The 19961-nt window shown below is 44.0% G+C and overlaps 2 protein-coding genes across 7 annotated transcripts in view; one reads left to right on the forward strand and one right to left on the reverse strand.

The window, feature by feature from the left end:
- Positions 1-5319, forward strand: part of CEP295 (centrosomal protein 295) — a gene marked incomplete at its 5' end in the record, with an annotated part of 41838 nt that extends 36519 nt beyond the window's left edge. The window contains 6 exons of the mRNA XM_084260036.1: positions 231-404; positions 2087-2204; positions 2963-3166; positions 3625-3733; positions 4213-4312; positions 4967-5319. Of these exons, the coding sequence (XP_084116162.1) occupies positions 231-404; positions 2087-2204; positions 2963-3166; positions 3625-3733; positions 4213-4312; positions 4967-5014 (753 nt within the window). The 3' untranslated portion in view covers positions 5015-5319. The remainder of the gene's footprint in view (positions 1-230; positions 405-2086; positions 2205-2962; positions 3167-3624; positions 3734-4212; positions 4313-4966) is intronic.
- A 483-nt stretch (positions 5320-5802) lies between these two features.
- Positions 5803-19544, reverse strand: TAF1D (TATA-box binding protein associated factor, RNA polymerase I subunit D). 6 transcript variants are annotated; one of them, XM_084275522.1, is made up of 16 exons: positions 19511-19543; positions 17705-17963; positions 17167-17623; positions 16722-16897; positions 14582-14639; positions 14139-14281; positions 13996-14049; positions 12473-12523; positions 11113-11254; positions 10736-10782; positions 9857-9894; positions 9289-9342; positions 8675-8727; positions 7698-7775; positions 6838-6931; positions 5803-6152 (listed from the first exon to the last, which is right to left on the reverse strand). In XM_084275522.1, the coding sequence occupies exons 2-6, from the start codon at positions 17947-17949 to the stop codon at positions 14159-14161; spliced, it is 1059 nt and encodes a 352-aa protein (XP_084131648.1). In that variant the 5' UTR covers positions 17950-17963; positions 19511-19543; the 3' UTR covers positions 5803-6152; positions 6838-6931; positions 7698-7775; positions 8675-8727; positions 9289-9342; positions 9857-9894; positions 10736-10782; positions 11113-11254; positions 12473-12523; positions 13996-14049; positions 14139-14158. The 6 variants fall into 6 exon arrangements, with proteins under 6 accessions (XP_084131648.1, XP_084131646.1, XP_084131650.1 ...); XM_084275520.1 differs by having other exon boundaries at positions 13996-14281; positions 17705-17958; positions 19511-19544; XM_084275524.1 differs by lacking the exon at positions 14139-14281.
- Between the last annotated feature and the right edge of the window lie 417 nt (positions 19545-19961).

The following is a 19961-nucleotide window of genomic DNA, read 5'->3' on the forward strand; positions in this document are numbered from 1 at the left end:
GGTGGTTGGTTTCTTTGGGTTGGGTGGTTTTGTGTTGGGACTTCGTGCTGGACTTGGATTCTGGGGTTTGCTACAGCAGTACCATAGGGAAAGTGTTCTGTGTTTCATGTGTTGCCTGGGGGGGAGTTTGTTTCTTCTACTTGTTGAATGAGCCTCTTTCTGACAGATAACGAGGGATATGTTTGTGTTTGTGTCTTTTACACTAATTTCTTGTATAATTTATCTTCTAGGAGACTGAGTCCGGGCGTGGTATTATGGAGGAACCTGAACTCACTCTGATAAGCTCAAACGACATCAGTATTGCAGAATCAGACATTGAGCATACTGCCCAGGAGAAAATTAAGGAAGATATAATCAATGAGCCACCATGTGTGGATCAGTCTGCATTGAAGGTTGTCACTGAGGCAAGTCTATTATCTAATGTAATTGTGATTTTAACTTAGTCCTGATTGTAATTAGGAGAGGCCCCGCTGTGGCAGTTAACCTGCTGGTGCAAACCATGAGGGATGTTAGGGTCACCTGAGCTTAGCAAGTGTTCTGCTTAACTTGTGATGTTATGTTTTCTGGACAGATCTGATAGAACTTTAACTTGTGCTATTCCTTAATGTCACTGCTTTGTCTTGTCAGCATGGGTAGAGTTTGTAAGAACTCCTGCTGCTGAGGAGTGGAACCTCTTGCTGGTGTCCCATTAAGGGGAAGATTTAGATGAGGGGACAGGATGGAACAAAGGTTACAAATTAAACAGGGAAAACAAAAAAAAAATCACCTGTGTAGTAGATGGAGCTACACCAGGCCCACACAGTAATTTGTTTTTTGGGGAAAATATGATCAGAATCATTCTGTCCTACTCAGCTTGCCTGTGGTGTGCATTTTGCCCTTTCCTTAAAGAAAAGGCTGTAAATTGTAGGAGGACTGGTTTGTAATGAGAGAGTATTTGGGTTCTGAAGCAATACTCTAGAACCAAGTAATGTGTGTCTGATAGATGCCTGGTTTAGGTGAGATCGTGTTTTGGTTGCGGGAGGCATCTGGAAAAGATCCCAGAAGTACCTAAGGATGGGTCTTTATAAAGCAGTTTGTGTGGGTGAAGTGGAGGTTGGCAGCACTTTGTTGTACTTCTGCATGTGAATGTGGGAAGGAGACCCAGCAGTAAGAGTTGGGGGGAACTAGTGAGAGCCTGAGGAAAGGAAAACACATTCTCAGTTGAGACAAAATTACATAGCCCTGTATTCATAGAATGCTTTGGGTTGGGAGGGACCTCAAAGATCATCTAGTTCCAACCCCCCTGCCATAGGCAGGAACACCTTCACTAGACCATGTTGTACAAAGCCCCATCCAACCTGGCCTTGAACCCTGCCAAGGATCCAGGGGCAGCCACAGCTTCTCTGGGCACACTGTGCCAGGGCCTCACCACCCACACAGTGAAGAATTTCTTCCTAATGTCCAATCTAACCCTGCCCTCTCTCAACTTGAAGCCATTTCCCCTTGTCCTGTCACTGCACTCTCTGGTGAACAGCCCCTCTACAGGTTCCCTATAGGACCCTTCTAAGTATTGGAAGACCGCAATTAGGTCTCCCTGGAGCCTTCCCTTCTACAGGCTGAACAAGCCCAACTCTCTCAGCCTGTCCACAACAGAGGTGCTCCAGCCCTTGGATCATCTTTGTGGCCTCCTCTGGACTCGCTCCAACAGCTCCATGTCTTTCCTGTAGTGGGGCCCCTAGAGCTGGATGCAGCACTGCAGGTGGGGGTCTCACGAGAGCAGAGCAGAGGGGCAGAATCCCCTCCCTCAACCTGCTGGCCACACTGTTCTTGATGCAGCCCAGGACACAGTTGGCCCAGTTGAGAGCAAGCAGTTGAAGTCTGGTGGGCAAAGGGTCGCCAGTGGACCCTTTTCAAGTTTTAATGGATTTTTAGAAAGTAGCTTTTTTAACACTTGCTGTCAAGAACCATTCCTGATGATGTTCTTGCATCTGTTTTAAAGGCAAAAGAGCAAGTCTGTCCTTCACTGATGCCAGGTCTAGTGGTACAGTCCTGCCCATCTGCTCCCAGGTGGGGTGTGTTTTAATATACTTGACTCCTTTTGAAACAGGAGAGAGAATTTTTACCGCTGGTTCCAGTTGCAGACTACTCAGTGTGTGGAAGGTCTGACAGTTCTTCCCAAGCCCAGAGTCCCAACGACTGTCCCTTTCCATCACATCAGACTGCAGGTAATTAATTATGTGTAACGAGCATACTGAAATCAAGATAGAGAAGGTCTTTAATGATTTGAATTCTGTAAGTAATAAAATACACCTCTCCTTTGGCAAACAGTGTTTGTTTTGCTTAGGTGAGCACATATTCCTGTTCAGGCTTTGGCTTGTTGATCCAGGTTCAACATCTCTTACTGAAAAGGAAGTAGTGGGTTGGCTCTTCCTATGCCAGGCTGCCTTTCATGAAGGTTCACAATACCCACCATGCACCAGGCTGCAACTGCTTCATCTGAAAAAGTCTGTGGTGCCTTTTAGTTGTTGTCATATAGGTTATGTACCTTCACTTGTTTTTTATTTGTTAGTCCCCAAGCTCCATAGTCATCGTCTTTTCCTGTTCTGATGACAGTGTAGAGCATCAATAAATTACTGAAATATTTCTGGTCCAAGGTGAACAGCAGTAATATGAAAGGAGGAACTGATGGGATACAACTGTGTTAGGGACTTCTGAGATCCTCAAGATGTCGTGAGTCATCAAGATGCTTTTGAGGGGGTGTTTATTACTGTGTTTTTCTTGGCAGACCTGGTTTCAGTTAGTAGATTCTATAGGTTGGAACCTAACAGCAATTGTGGTTGTTTTTCAAGATTACTCATCATTCACAAGGTCATTCTAGAGTGATTTACACACTTAGTTCATTTTAGGAGAAACATGACTTGTTAGAGGTGATACTGCTCATTGCTAAAAGTGAGAAGTGTTCTGACACTTCATTGTCTTGCAGTGATGCTGCTGGAGTTTGCAGCTCCACCGGGAAGTTTGCAAGAATCGTTTCTAAAAAGAAAGACGAACTTCATCCAGGAATCTCTGAAGAGAGTAGAAGAAATAAAAAAGAGAGAGAGAGAAAATGAAAAGCCAGAAGCCAGGCAGTTTCAAAGAGGGAAGTCTGAGAAGTTAAGCAGGCAAAAGGAGTCTTTCCAGATCTCTGGTAGGGTTCTGGCATTAGGTGTCCTTTCAGTTGCTGCTTCCTATCAGATTTCATGTTAGTTGCATCTTTGCTTGCACAATCTGGGATATCCTGTTTCCTTGGGGACAGGGGAGCTTGATTCCCTGCTGGGTCTGCTCTGCATTTTCTACCCAGACCTTTGTGGTCATAAGATGCCCCTGCAAACAAGTTGCTCAGCAAAGAGCTGTACTAAGCACACCGCTGCCTATCTGTTAGTGGGGAGGTGGGAGTTGGCTGTTGATGAGCATGGCTGGCTCAAAGAACAGGCAGGAGCCTCTTGAGCAAGACTTAGGATTTGTCCTGGAGAAAGGATGCCATCTCCATTGTGTCTGTTCTGCTAAGCCGTGTCGTGTTTTGTAGTGTAAATGTCTTTAAAACATCCCATGCTTTGGACTTAGCTGGACTAGAAATTTAAGACATGTTTTTTTCTTTTTTTAAAGAGAAAAAAGGTGCAGCTGCCAACCGGTTGAAAAAAGTAGGAGAAGTGAAAGTGTCTTCCCCAGAGAACAGGAAGGCTGAAGAAGCTGAAATGTACCAGCGAACTTCAAGGTATTGCATGGACTTAAGTTTGGATTAAAATACCCCAATTATCTCCTGTGTCCTGTGAAAGCTGCTGGTCAGCCAGAGCAGTGTGTGATGAGCCTGTTGGGCTGCAGGGGAAGGCTGCTTCACCAGTGCAGTGAGAGGGAAAGAGGATCCAGGTGCCTTTGGGAAGTTCCTGGGCAGAGCTGGCAGCAGCTGACAGCCTGGTCTGTGCCTTGTGCCAAGGTTCCAGCTCCTGTGTGAAATCAGGCTGAACTTGAAACAGAGTTCAGCATTTTACTTGGGCACCTATAAACTGTCACATGCAACCACAGCTCCTGAGCAGGGCTTTGTTAGCTACAGGCAGCCAGAGAGGAATTTGGAGTGAATATAGATTCCTGATTTCCTTTCCTTAATGTCTAGCAATGGAGACAGTATAAACCAGGAAGCCTGTTATTTCTGCTTTGCCTTTTCCCTTAAATACTTTGTTCCTACTGTTTTGACAGGCTTTATAACCAGCTTGCAGAGGTGAAAAGCAGAAAGGAAGAGAAAACAAGGGAAGAAACATATGCTAAAAACAGAGAGAAGGCTAAAGAGTTTCAGAAGGTAACAACCCCCTACCCTCTTGTCTTACCTGGTTAGATCTTGACTTCAGGTTTGAGTGCCTGTTGGTGTATCCCATGTCAGACTTTCCCTGTCAGCCCAGTGACTTTGCTGGCTATAGGGAAGTAACTTTTAGGGCTGAATTTTTTTTTAAGGGTGTCTACCTTTGGGCTGAACCCTGCTGCTGCCTTGGGTTTAAGCAGAAAGGCTCTTAGGACTCCAGCTGCCAGGAAGTCTCTGGCAAAAGAATCAGGGGTAGGTTTTTAATTAGCCCAGACTTGCCTCAATTTGCATTATAATGCAGTGTGTCTCTTCCTGGCTTTGTTGGCTACTCCAGGTAGGTGTCTGCCTAGCTTGGGTGCAGCCAGAGGGTGCAAGACTCCTGCCTGGGTGTGCCTGCATGTGCTCTGGACTAGGGGGATTTGTTAATTCTCTCCCCCTTGCTGGGGGGGGAAGTAGAGAAGGGGTAATTCAGCCTTGACTGCTGCTGGGAGAGGCTGCCAAGCCCAAATCCTGCCCTTTTTTCCCCTGGGAGCTGTGGGGCAGTAGCAGGAACCTGTGGTCCAGACTCAATTAGTGATGGTTGGCTTGTGCCTGAGTAGCTGTGCTGTGGTTAGTCACCACAGCCACAACTGCAGCCCTGTGGTTTATTTGCAGAAAATGATGGAAAAGCTACGAGCCAAGAGGACATGTAAAGCACCATGACTGGCAGAAGACTTTACCCCAGAAGGAACAGTCCTGCACTGGTACAGTCCAAGAGACCACACCTGAGTGTGTGAGATCGTGGAGGCACTAGGAATGCAGAGTGTCAAGCTGTAGGAAAACTGTATGTAAGTGTGTGGTACCCCTCATCTGCTTCTGGACTGATGTCCTTTAAACATGAACTACAGCATTACAGCAGGTTTGCCTCAGACACCATGAAAAGCCTTTCTTGATGTGCATTAGTGTTTTACAGGGCAAATAGCAGCTTTGTGTTATATTTATAAAACACTTTGAAATAAAGTTTAATACTGACAGCCTGAGTCATCAAGTTTTTTTCTGTAAAGCTGGAACTGGTGCTGTGATTTAAGGGGTTCCTGCAGTGGTGGGGGTACATCTTTAAGCATCTGAATAAAAACCCTCACTGGTATGACTGCCAAACACATTTTATCCCAACTTCTTGACACCAGTTACTCTTGCTCTGAAGTTGAATTTGGTATCAGCAGCTGGAATGGTAGGGCCACTACTTTAAATCTGGTCCTGTTCAAAATGCAGCAAGCTTATTTTTGACCAGCATTTAACTGAACCTCTGGCTTGTTTTTCCACATTTGATTCAGTCCATGCTGGAGCTGCATTACTACAGCAACTGAGGAGCATAAGTCACACCCAGCTTGTCATTCCCTGGTGCTGAGGGGTGCAAGGTGGAGCATGGCTCTGCTCTGCAAGGGCTGCATGCATGTTCTTCCCTTCTCATGAAGCAATCCTAAGAGAAGCAACAGGCACCAACACCAGGCTGCAGCTTTCAGCCATCAGTTCTATTTATTTAAGTGCTATTACACCATGCAGAAGAAATCCCTCTCCAGAGCTTCAGTCCAGTTGAGTTCAGGGCCAGGCTGGCAGCTGTCTTCCCTCATGTCCCTCTGCCAGGCAATGGAGAACTCAATACAGAGCCCACACTGCCACCACAAACCAGCCAGTCACAGCTGAGGGGGCTGTCAAAGGCTCCCTGTGCTTCTGCACTGTTTCAATTCACAAAGCCAACAAGGAAGTACAAAGGAAACATTCCAAGTTCCTGCAGACAAAGCATCCTTATGTGGAAGGGCTGTGCTGTTCTTTGCAATACTCACAGCACCATCACCAGGACCTGAAAGAGGAAAAGCCTCAAATTAGCACTTTTAGCCTAAAGAAAAGCCATTTAAAATTGTCTTCCTTGCACCTAGCACAGCACCACTTCCTTCCCATTTCAGGACATGGTGCTGGTATAAAAGCAGTTGGGCAGGGAACCTGTACCTACATCCCTGAGGTACAAGCAGGATTTCCTATGCTGGCTCCAGAACTACCCTCACTTTGTTTCCTGCAACTCCTCCCAGTGCTCACAGCATTCCCACCCAGTGCTTCCTACCTCCCTCACTAAGTCATTACAGGATTATCCACTCTGGGGCTTCCATGCAGCTCCAGGAATGTATCATATTGCCAAGAGACAGAGGAAGCAGCATTAAGCTCCAAGCTGTTCATGCCACAAAACTCAACCTGTTGTTCTCCAACTTTACATGCTGCAGAAGTCAAAGGTTTCAGCATGAACCTGAGCAGCCACTTCCCTGCATTAGTACCTCAGAAGACCTGAGCACAGCAGAAATGCATCCCTTCTCTCTTTGCAAGGTGTCTCCTCATAAATAGACCATAGCACACACCACGTGTCCACGGCATCCTGCAGAGGATTTCACTATGTGGTCACCGCGTTAAGAGCTGCTGGTTTTTCAGCCATGCAAACTCTCTTTGAAGTGACCTTGAGTTTCTTTAGGACCAACAATTTTGCTAAGCTCCCTTACCGTCAGACTCCCTCTGGTGGCACTCCAGTGGCATCTCACCCCTCTGACAGGCAGTGACAGGGCAGCAGACACTGGGCTAGAGGAGGTTAGGTTACTGTCAGTAAAGAATTACAACAAAGCAAAGTTGGACATAAATCACACATAGCAGCCTTGCATCCCCCCCTTTAATGCTCTGCCCACCACCACAACCCTTTCCACAGCAGCTTCTGGAATCCCAAGTTACAAAGGTTCTAACTAGAACTTCTGTAGTTCAAGTGTTGGAGGTGCCAAGGGTCCAGCCACACCCCTAAACCTCAGCAGGAACCTGCTCCTCCACCTCAACAGTAGGAGGGAACACTGTCTGTGACCTACACCACAGCTTTATTCCCAGCAGACTTAGTGCCACATCACATGGCAAAGCAAGAGTCTGATGGACTTGCTTTATGGTCATGTCCACGGCTCACCAGAAACAGCAACATCCCAGCAGCCTTGGTAATGACCAGCTGTTCTCTCACTGCTCTTACCACCAACTTAAGCTCTGGGACAAGATGGGCAACTGCAACATTGGCAGTCCTAAGTGCAGAACAGTTCCTCACAGCCAAAGGCCATCTACTTTAGAAACTACTACTACAAGTCACTGCACAACACTGACATCCACTTGGAAGCACAGCTACACACAGGAATGACTCCCAGATAAGCACCCTGCTCAAATAGTGCCAAAACCCAGGGTGATCACTGCCTAGTAAACCTCTGCTACTGCACATTATTCCAGACTTTTCTAGAACACTTCACTGAGGTTTCCATGCTGTAGTCATGTCAAGTTAATACTTCCATAAAGTTGCACTAAACCTTGCATACTGTGAAGGTAACTCAGTGCTTACCTGTCAAAGAGACTCTGTCTTCCACAGCTACTGCCTTCAACACTGCGAAATTCACACTTCTGTATCCTAAAGCACCTGCTGAAAGAAACCACCACAGAAGCCTCAATGCACCTGCCCAGTTCTCACCCTGAGCATGAAACAGAAGCAAGTACCCCAAAATCCCTGCAGAGGACTAAGATTGTATCAGCAAGAATACCAGGTTTAACGGCCACAGCAGAACCAAAACCAACGATGCCAAATGCTGAACTCCTGTAGCACTGTTTTTTGAACATCCCACCAGGAAAAGGCTGCTGGGTGCAGATACCATACAGTGCAACAGCTGCAGTAGTTCTCCACCCACAGCTGCTCATTTTAACCTTCAAGCTTTTTGTGTGCACCAGTTAGTGTCTAGTGAGAAGCTGAACTGATGTCCTGTTTCACAAAAGCTGCCATGCAGCGAAGAGTCTGGAAGAGACTCCATGAATTTCCCCTAACAGGAACAGCAGCTTCAGAGTTTTTACACATTCCTACCATGAAGGATTTATACTTCATTCAGAATGTGTTCCTTGTTTTAAACTCTGCATTCTATAGAACAAAAGCCAGGAGTATCAGTGGTACAGTAGTAAACTGGCTGAGCTGCTCAAAAATGAACTCTGTAAAACAGAGACAGAACCCATATGCAGCTACTCAGTGTGCAGCTACTAAGCATGTACTGCACACAGAACAAAAGCTGCAGCATGGTTACAAAGTTACTTCAAGTTCAGACACCATAGTGCTGTCTCATCTTCCCGACAGCCAAAGCAAGAAAGTATCACGCCTTCATGATCAAGTGGGGAATAAATAGTTTCAAGCCATCAAAAAACCTCACCACAAGAAATCATGTTAGAAATTAGGTACCTACACAGACACCTGGCTGAAGAGGACCTTCAGCCCAGGTAACTGAACAAGTTAGTTACACCCAAAATCCCTGAACACAAATGCCATCTTTTGTCTCTTACCAAGCTTTTCCACTTGAATCACTTTCATTTGTATCCAAATCACAAGTCAGCACCTGAAGGAGAACAGAGTGTGTTACTACAGCTCCCAGGATGCTAGATTAAGGTCTGTCTTGCAGTTTTATCCCACTGAGCTAACAGGTAGTTCAATGGGTAAAGTGAAACCACAAGTTTATTCTGTGAGGCGTTTCCAACGACACGAACCTACAGAGGAGATCCTATCGGGATAGACCTCAACATTCCCAGTACTACAATTAACAGAAAAAACCCAAGCAGACTGGAAGGGTTTCTCATACAGATCCTCTAAGTGCCTTTTCATTTGTTTCAAGGCATCTGGAAGAAGGAGGGTAAATGATACACAAGCATTCTACTTGTAGAAGTAAAGCAGTTCAAGACAATTAACTGATCACCTTTCTGACTGAGAAATTTGTCTGAACATTCTTTGGACAAGTTAAAATAAACTCTTCACAGAGCAAACACAAGTAACTTAGTATTGAAACATGCCCCTGAAACACTGCACACATCAGTAAGCTCTGTCCCATACAGGCTTCCAGCCACTGCAAACAAGAGCCCTCCAACCATTAAAGAACATGCAGGACCTCAGATGTCATACCAACCTGAGATGTGGCTTCACCCCATTTCTTCTCCCACTGTCTCTAATCACATCCCACCTGAAGAGGCAAGATAAAAGCAAGACAGTTACCAACATGTACATGCAGACAAACCAGAATCTAGTGCAGTACACTTAGCAATTTCAGACATGATCCAGGTATCAGGCATTTTCTGACAGCTGCTCTCCCTACAATCACACTCAGAGCTACTATTGTGCCTGAATATTATCCTATTTCATAACAACTCCTCTTAATTTCTTTTAAAGATTAAGTCAGAGCCAGGATCTTTGCTCCCAGACACAAAGCACTGCTTGCTAGTCAAAACAGATGCCCAGATGTGGGCATGGAAAGGACACCCATGTAATAATGATTTGTTCAGAAAGGCTTCTTCACTCACTCTCCTCAGAGCAGTTGAACATTTTGCCAATCATCACAACAATCTTCTCACAGCATTTTGAGGTTTGGAGGGAAATTAGCTTCTACATTAAGAAAACAGCAGTGTAGCCAGCTCAGCAAGTCAGGCACCTAACCTGCAACAGGCAGGGGTTGAACACCAATCTGTCACGTTACTTACCAAGATGCTAGTTCAGATGGGACCACTACATGGAGTTCCTAAAAAACAGTAAATTGTTGTGTTTGAGTAATACTTCCAAGTTTCATCAGCATTTTAGTAATATATTAAGACTTAGGCACTTTTATACTGAACATGAAGCAGGCAGACTGTAGTCCAGTTACACTGTCTCAATGCTAATGCAGAACAAAGCATTTTTGAAATCAGGCACATCCCAGTCTATGGTACAAACAACAACAAAATGTGAGTTAAACTAGAGGACCATGGCACAGAAGGTACAACTAAGGGAGTTACCCAGGAGTCAGCAGGAACTGTGATGGGAAGCAAACACATACAGCATACCATTGTAAAAGCACTTCTAGATATGCTCTAATAAACCATCTACAAGAATGCTGCACCACATCTATTCTTCCTCTACCTACTAATTCTACTTATAGTAGGCAGGACGCAGAATTCAAGATGATCATAACAAGACAGTCCTTGGGATTTTACAGTCCCTGCATTTTGCACTTTATTTGCCTAACTGTCCTGCTAAGTAAGCCTGTTACAGGTCTCATTGTCACCACTGCAATTGCCTGTACAGTGAGGAAAGCATAACCTGTTACTCTTCTAGCCACGTTTTCCAATTCAGACACACAGTGAGTTGTGTCCATTTGCTGAATAACGAGGCGTAACAGTTCACTCTTCACACTGGCTGCAGAGCAGCTTCTGCTTTTCAAGCCCAGACAGTTAAACTTTACAAGGCATGTCACTAGCTGCTGTCTAGTACTTGGATTTAAATACAATATTGCTGCTTTGTGAAAAGCAACCAAAAAACTAAGACAAGCTTTTATGCTCCTCATACAACTACCTCTACCTGCAAAAACAGTTTTAGATACTTACCTATAAGGAGAGGCTTTCCACTGTGTTCCAGACATCACAGCAAACCCCTTAAAGAAATATTTTGGAACAAGGTCATTGATTTAACTACTTTTATCCCACAACAGTTCTTCAACATTGTATTTGACAAGCTTCCAATAAGAAATTTCCAATGTACTTGTTTCAACAGAAATACCAAGTTTAACCAGCACATCTGCATGAAAACCAACGATGCCAGCTGCTGAAATACTGTAGCACTGCTTTTTGAACACGCCATCAGGAAGATACTGCTGGGTGCAGATACCATAGAGTGCACAAATTAAGTCTGATTAAAGTACTGTTTCCACAGCAAATAAAGAAATCTTTTACTCTCATGCTGAAGCACAGAACACAAAGCTTACCTCTTGCACTGACGTGTTCCACGGAAGTCCAAAGCAATCCATCTGTACATCAGAAGGCCAGGAAACACCCATAAGAAGTGAAGTACACCAAAAAAGTTACAACTGCTCATGGCTGCAGAGCTGGCGGGATTATCTGCCAAGTCTGGAAAGAAATCACTGTAACTGAACTACACTTCTGCAAGCCCCAACATGGAACCCATGCCCTGGACTCATGAGCTGCTGTTTGAACACGTGCAGATATTGTCCCTTCATATAAGTAACACAACTAATACGTTCATTAGCTGTGGGTTGCAAAAGAAGGGTTTTTTTCTAAGCACCAGGTTCCAGGTTTTTGTCTACAGCAACAGACAAAAACTGAACACGTGCTGAAACAGACCAATGCATCAGCTTTCATCTTCCCACTATTACTGAAACAGCACTTGAAGCTATTTCTCAGTTTACTACATACTTACCACTAGAGTAGCAGTCAACTTTCACTACTGCATTTTCTGCTTTTAGAGAGCTATAGTTTGGACTAAGTTAAGTGTGACAAGGAGTTCAGGATCAGATACACTGTCGGAGAACAATTTATGCTGTGTCCAACTGATTGCAGTATCTAGTCCGGCACCCTCACTCAACAACAACGTAAGATGCCTTGTTGCTACCCACTTCAGTCTGTTCCTGTAAGGCTCATTATCTGCCCAGCTTTAGGTCTAGGCTTCCCAAAGGAAAGATGTTTTCCTATCCAGCTTACACAGCATCTTCTTCCATAGTCTTTCCTAGACTGTCCCAAAGGCACCCAAACTCAATAACCCCTACATACAGTAAGAGGTCTGATGGCTTTAGCAATACTTTCAGGCAAGACCACTAGCTTCTTTCTGCCCTGTCTCCCCAGTTCTTGCACAGGACATGCACCGAGATGCCACTTTACCGCAGGGCAGCATCGGCTGCAGAACGCATGGGTGGGGCACCCCCAGCAGACTGAATGTGCAGCACTTCTACAAACCTCTTCAGCTGAGATGGTGGCAGGCAGCAGTGTCCAAACCAGATTAAGGTACCCTGCAGCACTCAACACCAAGTAAACCAAAGTACTTCTAAAACCTCTAACAAAAACTGCCTTTACCATCCAGGTATATTCAAGAACTCCCAAGTTTTAGTCAAATTCAAGCAGAAGCTACAGGCTCTAACTGTGGCCAGGCTGGTAAGAGATATGCACTGAACTCAGTACCATGGGAGCCCCACAGGGAGAGTGGCATAGCTGTGAAGCATTGTAATGTGTGTTCACTTCCACTATGGAATACTGTTTTTACAAAACCTTTGTGGAGTAGAAGTAAAAAAGCTACCCAATGAAGATAGAAATGAAACCCAAGTAACAGCTTACCTTGCATGCCAAGAAGACTTGAGTGGTATTTCATCTTCCAAAAGCAACAAACTAGAAGAAAAAGCAAAAGAGCTATCAGACACAGTCAAATAATTGAAGATTCCTACAGACAAAAGTTAGGCTTCAGGGCCAACTAGACAGTGCTAATAAGCTTGATTTTCCCATGTATGTATCCAGCTCTAATCAGCATGGAAATTTAGTTCATATCTGAGTCACTCACCAGCTGAATAGAAAAATTCATCACATGAACTGCAGAATGAGCAAGACCTCACACACCACCTCACTATGCCTTGCCAAGCAAGAACCCCACTCCTAGATCCAGGATCAGTCTTTCAAGGCACAGAGCATTTCTCAGATAGATGCCTAAGTTACATTTAGCCACTGATTCTGGACCAGTAATAAAACATGATGTTCAACTACTGACCCATGATTTTTCTAGTCTTACTCCCTAGAGCTACAAAGTTGCAGTTGAGAAACCCCAAACTTCCTTTACAAAGACTTGGGACCTTAATTTGAGCATATAAAAAAAATTAACTTGACCTGCTCTAGTCACTGAGCACCAGGTTGTCAATTACATTTTGAATGAAATTAAACCAGTAGATTTAAAGTCTACCCACATCCCTGTTCAGCACAGACTACTTCTAACTGCTGTGCAACTCCTTACTGCTGATCACAATTTGGTTATTGAAAGTACTTCAGGGAGGCAGATCACACTTTGGTTTTCATCTTAGCAAGTAAACTTTTGGAACAATTTTTAAATTTCTATTTCTACCAAAACAGCCTTGTCACCCAGGAGCTGGCCGTATTCAAACCATTTCTAAACACCCTGAAAAAAGTGTCTGCAACTGGGGCAATGCTTATTGATTACTGTCATTATGGAGAGCTTTGACCTTCTGTTTAGTCACATTCACATCAGATCCCATTCTGGACAGTAGAGGCCAAGAGGGGAATAAGAATCTGGCCAAGATTCATTATTCTGTTACAGTTACTTTTAAGGCGAATTGCAATTTCAGATTACTGTACCTGATTCAGGAGCAGAGAATTAGCTCTCCAAAGTTATTCCACATGGCACAGAGAACCTCTTGTTACACAAACTGATTTTACCATGAAGTGCATAAACCATATTTTGTGAGACTTCTGTCCAAGCTAAGCACTTTTGTATTTGTAACTCTTGGCACAAAGACTTGCACCAACCATTTCTGTCTCCAACCCCCTCCCCTCAGCTTTTCAGCAACAGGGAAATAATCCCTCAAGTACCACTCACAAAAAAGTTAGCTATGGAAAATGAAAGGGGTCCAAATAAGCACTGGTAACATGAGCATGTATACATATGTATATGGATGCATACACTTTTCTGTACTGTGCCACTTCTAAGTTGCAGAAGCTGGCCTTTCAGCAAGGCTGTCAGCCACTGAACCAAGGACATTACAACATCTGATACAGGACAGCACAGAAGTTACTTAAAACCAAAAAGACCAAGTATACTTGTTTAACTGTCTTGGATACAAACCAAATATACTCACCTCAAACCAAATTTTGACTGGGCTGTGTGGCTGATAGCTCCACTGACTTCAGACCTGTGTGTTAAACCCAAGTAGACCATGAAGAACATTATCTTAATGGCCATTGCCACCTCATTTGTTGCTTTCTGTTCACTGAAGCAAACCTTGCAGAAGCCCAGAGCTCTCAGCAGCAGTCGTCGTCTTCCTCCTCTACTTCAATATTTTTAGCTGATTTTGTACGTTTCTTTTTTGGCTTTGACTTTTTCTTACTGGGAATTTTGCTGCTTATAATGAAAAAGCTGTTGTCCTACAAAAATGCAAGACAGAAGTATTCAGAAGTCCAGTTTTGAGGTACTTAAAAGATTTTGGTAGCAGCTTCACAACTTTGAGAACTCCAGATAACTCTACAATTCCTATACTTTCCAGCATTATTTCCAAAGATGAGAGCATGGACTCTCAAAACAAATTCCTTCTGCATTACAGGCCATGATTCACAAGTATCACAGTTAATTCTTGAGCTTGGATCCAGATTGAAGTATTCAAAACATTATCTACTTATCTTGAACCTCAGAAGACAAAGGCAGCCTGAAGTTAAATATTTACTCACCACTACTCTGGCATCAAAGTCTTCTTGATTATCAGAATTCAAGTTGTGTTCATCATCACTGAAACAGAAAAATGTAAATCAAGCTCTGTGCTTTTACAGCAGGCAAGAAGTGTAAACTGTTTTCCTACAACCCCTGGTTTCTCTTGACACATATGAAAGCACTACAGCTTGTAGGAGTAAGACAATACTATTTCTACATGAAGTTTTGTTCTCCAATGATAGTTCTGGCAGCAGAACCTCACCTTAATCAGACACACTCACAGGACAGAAGCTGTGCTTAGCAGCTAAACAATTCAGTAGTGGCCATCAATAGTAGTATTAAGATATTTAAGGTTACACTGGCAAACAGGCTAAAAAGCAAGATAAACAAGCAGAACACAACCAGCACAGTAAGAGGATAGGGCTCAGCAGAGGAGTATACAGCTGTATGTCTTAGCTCATCTAACTCTTGTACACTCTCCAGTAGCTCCCTGTCACCCAGTTCAGGGAGGACAAGAAGCTACTGGAGAGGGTACAAAAAAAGTCAGGAAGACAAGGGGACTAGAACACTCTTACAAAGAAAGAGAGGCCGAGGGACTTGGGACATAAGCCTAGGGAAGACTGATGGAGGATCTTATCAGTGCTTGAGCAGTGGGTGTCAAGAGGATGGGGACAGACTCTGTCCAGAGGTGCCCAGTGACAGGAAAAGGCGCAATGGGCACAAACTGGAACACAGGAAGTTCCTTCTCAGAATGAGGAAAACCATCTGGACATTGAGGGCAGCAGAGCCCTGGGACAGGCTGCCCAGAGAAGCTGTGGAGTCTTCCTCTCTGGAGACATTCAAACCCTGTCTGGATGGTGTCCCATGCAGCCTGCTCTAGGTGATGCTGCTCTGTCCGGGAGGTTGGACTGGATGAGGTCCCTTCCAACTCCCACCATTCTGTGATTCCTGATACTACCACTCAGAAGTCATATCCCCATACTGTCATGAAGCTCAAGTATGAAATCCAATTCCACTGTCATTCACAGGTTTTTCATCTCAAGGTAGAACTCCCCCAAAAGACACAAAGCTATTTTAGTGCTATGGTTCAAACAACTGGCACCGGGACTGGTTCCAGAACCTCTAAAGTTTTCTATTATTCAATTCATATAAAGAACTGTCTAGATGATCTGGCCTGCATTTATTCCACAGAATTTTGTTTTATTCTTGCTTTTTTCTAAGAGAGCAAACTAACTCTTGTTACTCATTTTACAGGTTTACCCCAATACTTCAGCTTGCATAAATCAGCAGTGATTAGTGAAGTGAACAATAGCTGAAAGATAGCTTTGTACCTTTACACCATCCTTCAGGCTTTCTAGTTTTAAGGTGCTGTGTGTACATACATTAAGCATTCTTGCCAATTTACTGATCCCTTAATTGCATTCAAGTTAACTGACCATAAAGAAAGACCTAAGATGATACTGCAATGTTTAACGAAGTAAAAAATAAGTTAAGAATATTCTTTATTCTTTGCCATAAAACAATCCACTTCTTTATTTGGGGTAACTAGAGAGGAACTCATTTCAGGAAGCACCTTTTTATTTTAAAAACTGAGAAACTTCTACTGTGTCATGTTAATTAGACAGTACAAATAACCAATTGAACCAATGATTGATTAGTCTTTATATTTAAAAAATCTCATTCTACAGGTAGTTCTAAGTCTATTTATAAGCTCAGAATCCCAAGTGGCCTAATGTTTTGTTGCCAAAACAATGTTCTCAATCATTCACATTTAGACTACACAATGTCTATACAAGTTAAAAGGACAGCACAGGAATTGAACTTGGTCTAATTATGTCACAAAACTGCATAAAACTTTATGCTACAGGAAACCATACTACCCTCCTGAAGCCTTTAACTGTAAGAGTAGCAGACTGTACTGGTCAGGCGGGGATGCAGCTAGCTTTCTTCCCAGCAGCCTGTCTGGTGCTATTTGCATCTGCAACTAAAGCATCACTGATACCCTCCCGGCTCTAGCAAAGGGGCTGGGGGTGACAAGAGCTGGAGGTGGGGGGTGTCTCAGAGGTATACAGCTATCTACCCATATAGACACAAACTTGTATTTTTGTTCAGATGAAAAAGCAAGTTTTTTATCACATAGAAATATAAAGGTGAACTTACTCTGTCTCCTCAATAGGGGAAATGGGTCCTTCATCATCTAAATACTTGTGTTTCCGTACTGCCAGACATTCTCTTTCTAGGTCTTCACTAGCCTGAAGGGCTTTTAAAGCTTTTTTGAGATGTTCTTCATATTTAAGCATTTCAATGTACTGGAGATACCCCTTCACAGCTGCATTCTAAATAAAAACACATCAGGTGAGATCTTAAAACATATTACTGCAAAGCAAAGTAGTAAAGCATTTCAATTATCAACTGACTTGTAGTATTGGCAAATATTTTAGCTGTGCTTGTCTTAAAGTTATTAACAGACACCACCAAATGCTTTAACAAAGCAAGATTTGTTACACTGTAGCACATCAGGTAGAAGCAAATATACAGAATTTAGATTCACTATTTAAACCAAATACAAAAAGAAGAGATACTTATCCCACAAAAGAGTATTCACCTCATAGCCAAGAACCATCTTTAAGGGAATGTCTTTCTTCCCATAATGTTTTTCAACAAAAGGGAACTGAAAACCTCTCCCATGAAGCCTTCTCTTTTGCTCCTCTGGTGATGCTGTCAGCGGTGGTCTCCCAGTACGCACGTGTGTGCTCACATTATTTCTCTTGACCTTCCATCTCCCTCTCTTGTATTTTCGGCGCTCAGGAGACTTACACTTCCTTCTTCTGAAGTGATAGTCAAAAATAGCTTTCAAATCATATTTTGTCTTCTGTTTTTTGGGAGTTTCCGATGGTTTCACTGGGCTTGGAGGAGACAGAGAAGAATCTGAACTTTCACTGTCAGGGACTGCTGCAGCAGATTCTGCTCGTTGCCTTGAAGGTCGAGATCTCTTCTGTTGCTTTGAAGATGTAACAGAGCACTTGGGATGGTATTTGCTGCCACTAGCAGCAGAGACACTACTGAGGAAGAAACAATATTTACTTTCAAAATAATGTATACTTTCGTGATGTATGATATTTGTACATGAACCAGAAACTCACATTTCTGAATCGCTGCTGTCCACCAATACCTCAGCTGAAGCAGCTGATGATTTACACATGCCATCAAGCTCATCTGACAACTCCTCAGAAGCAGCACTATTCTGTCTTGAACACGAAGACTCTGCTTCTGTACTTGTTTCACAAACATGTATCACATCACATGCTTCTTTCTGCTGACTGCATATTGGCTCTTGGGCATCAGGGTAATCAGAGCCAGAAGCCTGGGATTCATCTGTATCAGTCATTGTTCCAGTCTGTGCTAAACATCAATGAAAATTCAAGAAGTTAAAAGAAAAGTCTGTGATAAGCAGAAAAAAAGCTTTCTACTACTCCACCTAACAAGGTGGAACAATCTGCAAAGCAAATTTCCACAGGTTTTCTTATGAACCATTAGCAAATGTGTTAACTGTCAGGGCAGCAGTTACATTGCAGCCATTTATGCAAAGATATTAAAAATATTTAGCTCAAACGGGATTTTTCAATTTCTTTTGGTCCAACTCCTGCTCAAAGCAAGGCTAACTTCAGAGTTGTGTCAGATTGCTCAGAAGCTTATAGAAGCATGTTATGAATGTTTTAATCATCTCCCTACTAGGGGCAAGTTTTCCATTAAATAAGCACACAGACATGTAGCCAACAGCTTCCCATACTTGTAAGGATACTGCAGTTTTAGGTCATACATGAATACTGGCTTCACCATGGTTTAAAACGTTTTTAAACCAACCTAAATAAACACTGCCATCAGAAGCAATGCCATCCTCCCTCTGGTCTTTTGCTAGCTGCATGATATCCAAGGCCTCCTGCTTAAACATTCAATCCTTTGTTCTCTGGCTACCAAGCCACATGGAGATTAGAACCACAGCTGAATCCGCAAGACTACTAAATCCACTCTTTCAGCTGCTAAAGTCTATACAACAGGGGCTGAGGCCCACAGGGGAATCTGTGCTTCCTACGCAATAGCCTCAAGTTATTTTGCCCGCTCATTAATTATTTACTGTATCTTTGTAATTTTACAGTTTCACAAACCCATCATCATACCCGTTAATATTTCAGATGCCGTTACACACAATTTAGCATCTGAAGACACTATAATTGAACTCATCTTTTGTCCCCAGATAACCTACTGTTGTCCGGATAGCAGCTGCATGGCTTCAGAGTACAGATTACTGCAGATTCGGGAAGGCCTCCCAAAAGCATGGGAAGACAGAAGTATGCAAGAGAAAAGTTGAAGCCTGAATATACACTAGATGTATATATAATAGCAGTAAAGACCAGCAGGCCAGAATGAACGGCCAGAGAACACAGACATGTCTGCTCACAGTATTAAGTTCCATTTCTTCTCTAACCCATACAGCTACAACGGCCTCGAAGCTTTTCTCAAACCAAAGAGCATAAAAATACCGCAAGTTTGCTCAAACTACACATCCATGACTGATTTTTAAGCAGTCTACATTTAGCTGACTTTTTGCATCCTTGAACTGCTGAAGGTAGAAGCCACCCCACTGCCTTTTTCAAAACGAAAGCATTTCATTGCACAGCTGCATCAAATGCAGGCTTAGACACACAGCAGAACTTAAATTCACCTTCACACACTTAAAATAGGAGCACAGGTCCCCAGCTTGCCCTTTGCTGTGAGGAAAAATGACTGTTGACAGCAACCTGCACCCCGGACATGCTGCAGGCACACAGCTAACACCGGTTTGCTCACAGCCTGGCAAACCCAACGCCCAGCAGAACAGATCAGCATCAAAGCACCAACACATGCACCACAGCACCCTTCTGGCCACACGGGCTGTGGCTGGTACTTACAGTTAGCAGCGCCTCATCATCTACCGCCTCTGCTGCAGCTTCATTCCCAACAGCTGGAACGCCAGACGGGTCTCTTCGGGAAGAAAATCAACCAACGTGTAACCGGCCGATTAATTTACACTTTTTCTCCTCCCCAAAAGGACCGCCGATTGCTTTGCCAACTTTACCTCACTCAAAAGCCGTTGCTTACAGCTCGCCCCGCTCCCACCCCGCCACCGCGTTCCGCTGCCTGGAGCGGGCTGGGGCCGGCGCCGCGGCAGACGTTTTGTAGGTGGGCGCCCACCCCGCTACCACAGGGCGGGGGCAGCCCACCGGCACTGCTCCGAGAAAAGCCTCACCGACGGCCGCCACACGGCCCGCTACCGAGGGCAACCTCCGCCAAGGGTAACCTCCGCCAAGGGCAGGGCGGGCCGGGCCACCGGCCTGCCTCAGGCCCTTCACCGCAGACCTG

This window comes from Gallinula chloropus, assembly GCF_964237585.1.
Source record: "Gallinula chloropus genome assembly, chromosome: 1".
Taxonomy (NCBI): Eukaryota; Metazoa; Chordata; class Aves; order Gruiformes; family Rallidae; genus Gallinula; species Gallinula chloropus.

Excerpts from the sequence above, each read along its gene's own strand:
- TAF1D (XM_084275520.1), bottom strand. The coding sequence starts at position 17,949 with ATGACTGATACAGATGAATCCCAGGCTTCTGGCTCTGATTACCCTGAT. Across the intron at positions 14,640-16,721 it reads TCCCCTATTGAGGAGACAGA|TGATGATGAACACAACTTGA; the intron begins GTAAGTTCACCT and ends TTTCTGTTTCAG. Across the intron at positions 14,282-14,581 it reads ACTTTGATGCCAGAGTAGTG|GACAACAGCTTTTTCATTAT; the intron begins GTGAGTAAATAT and ends GCATTTTTGTAG.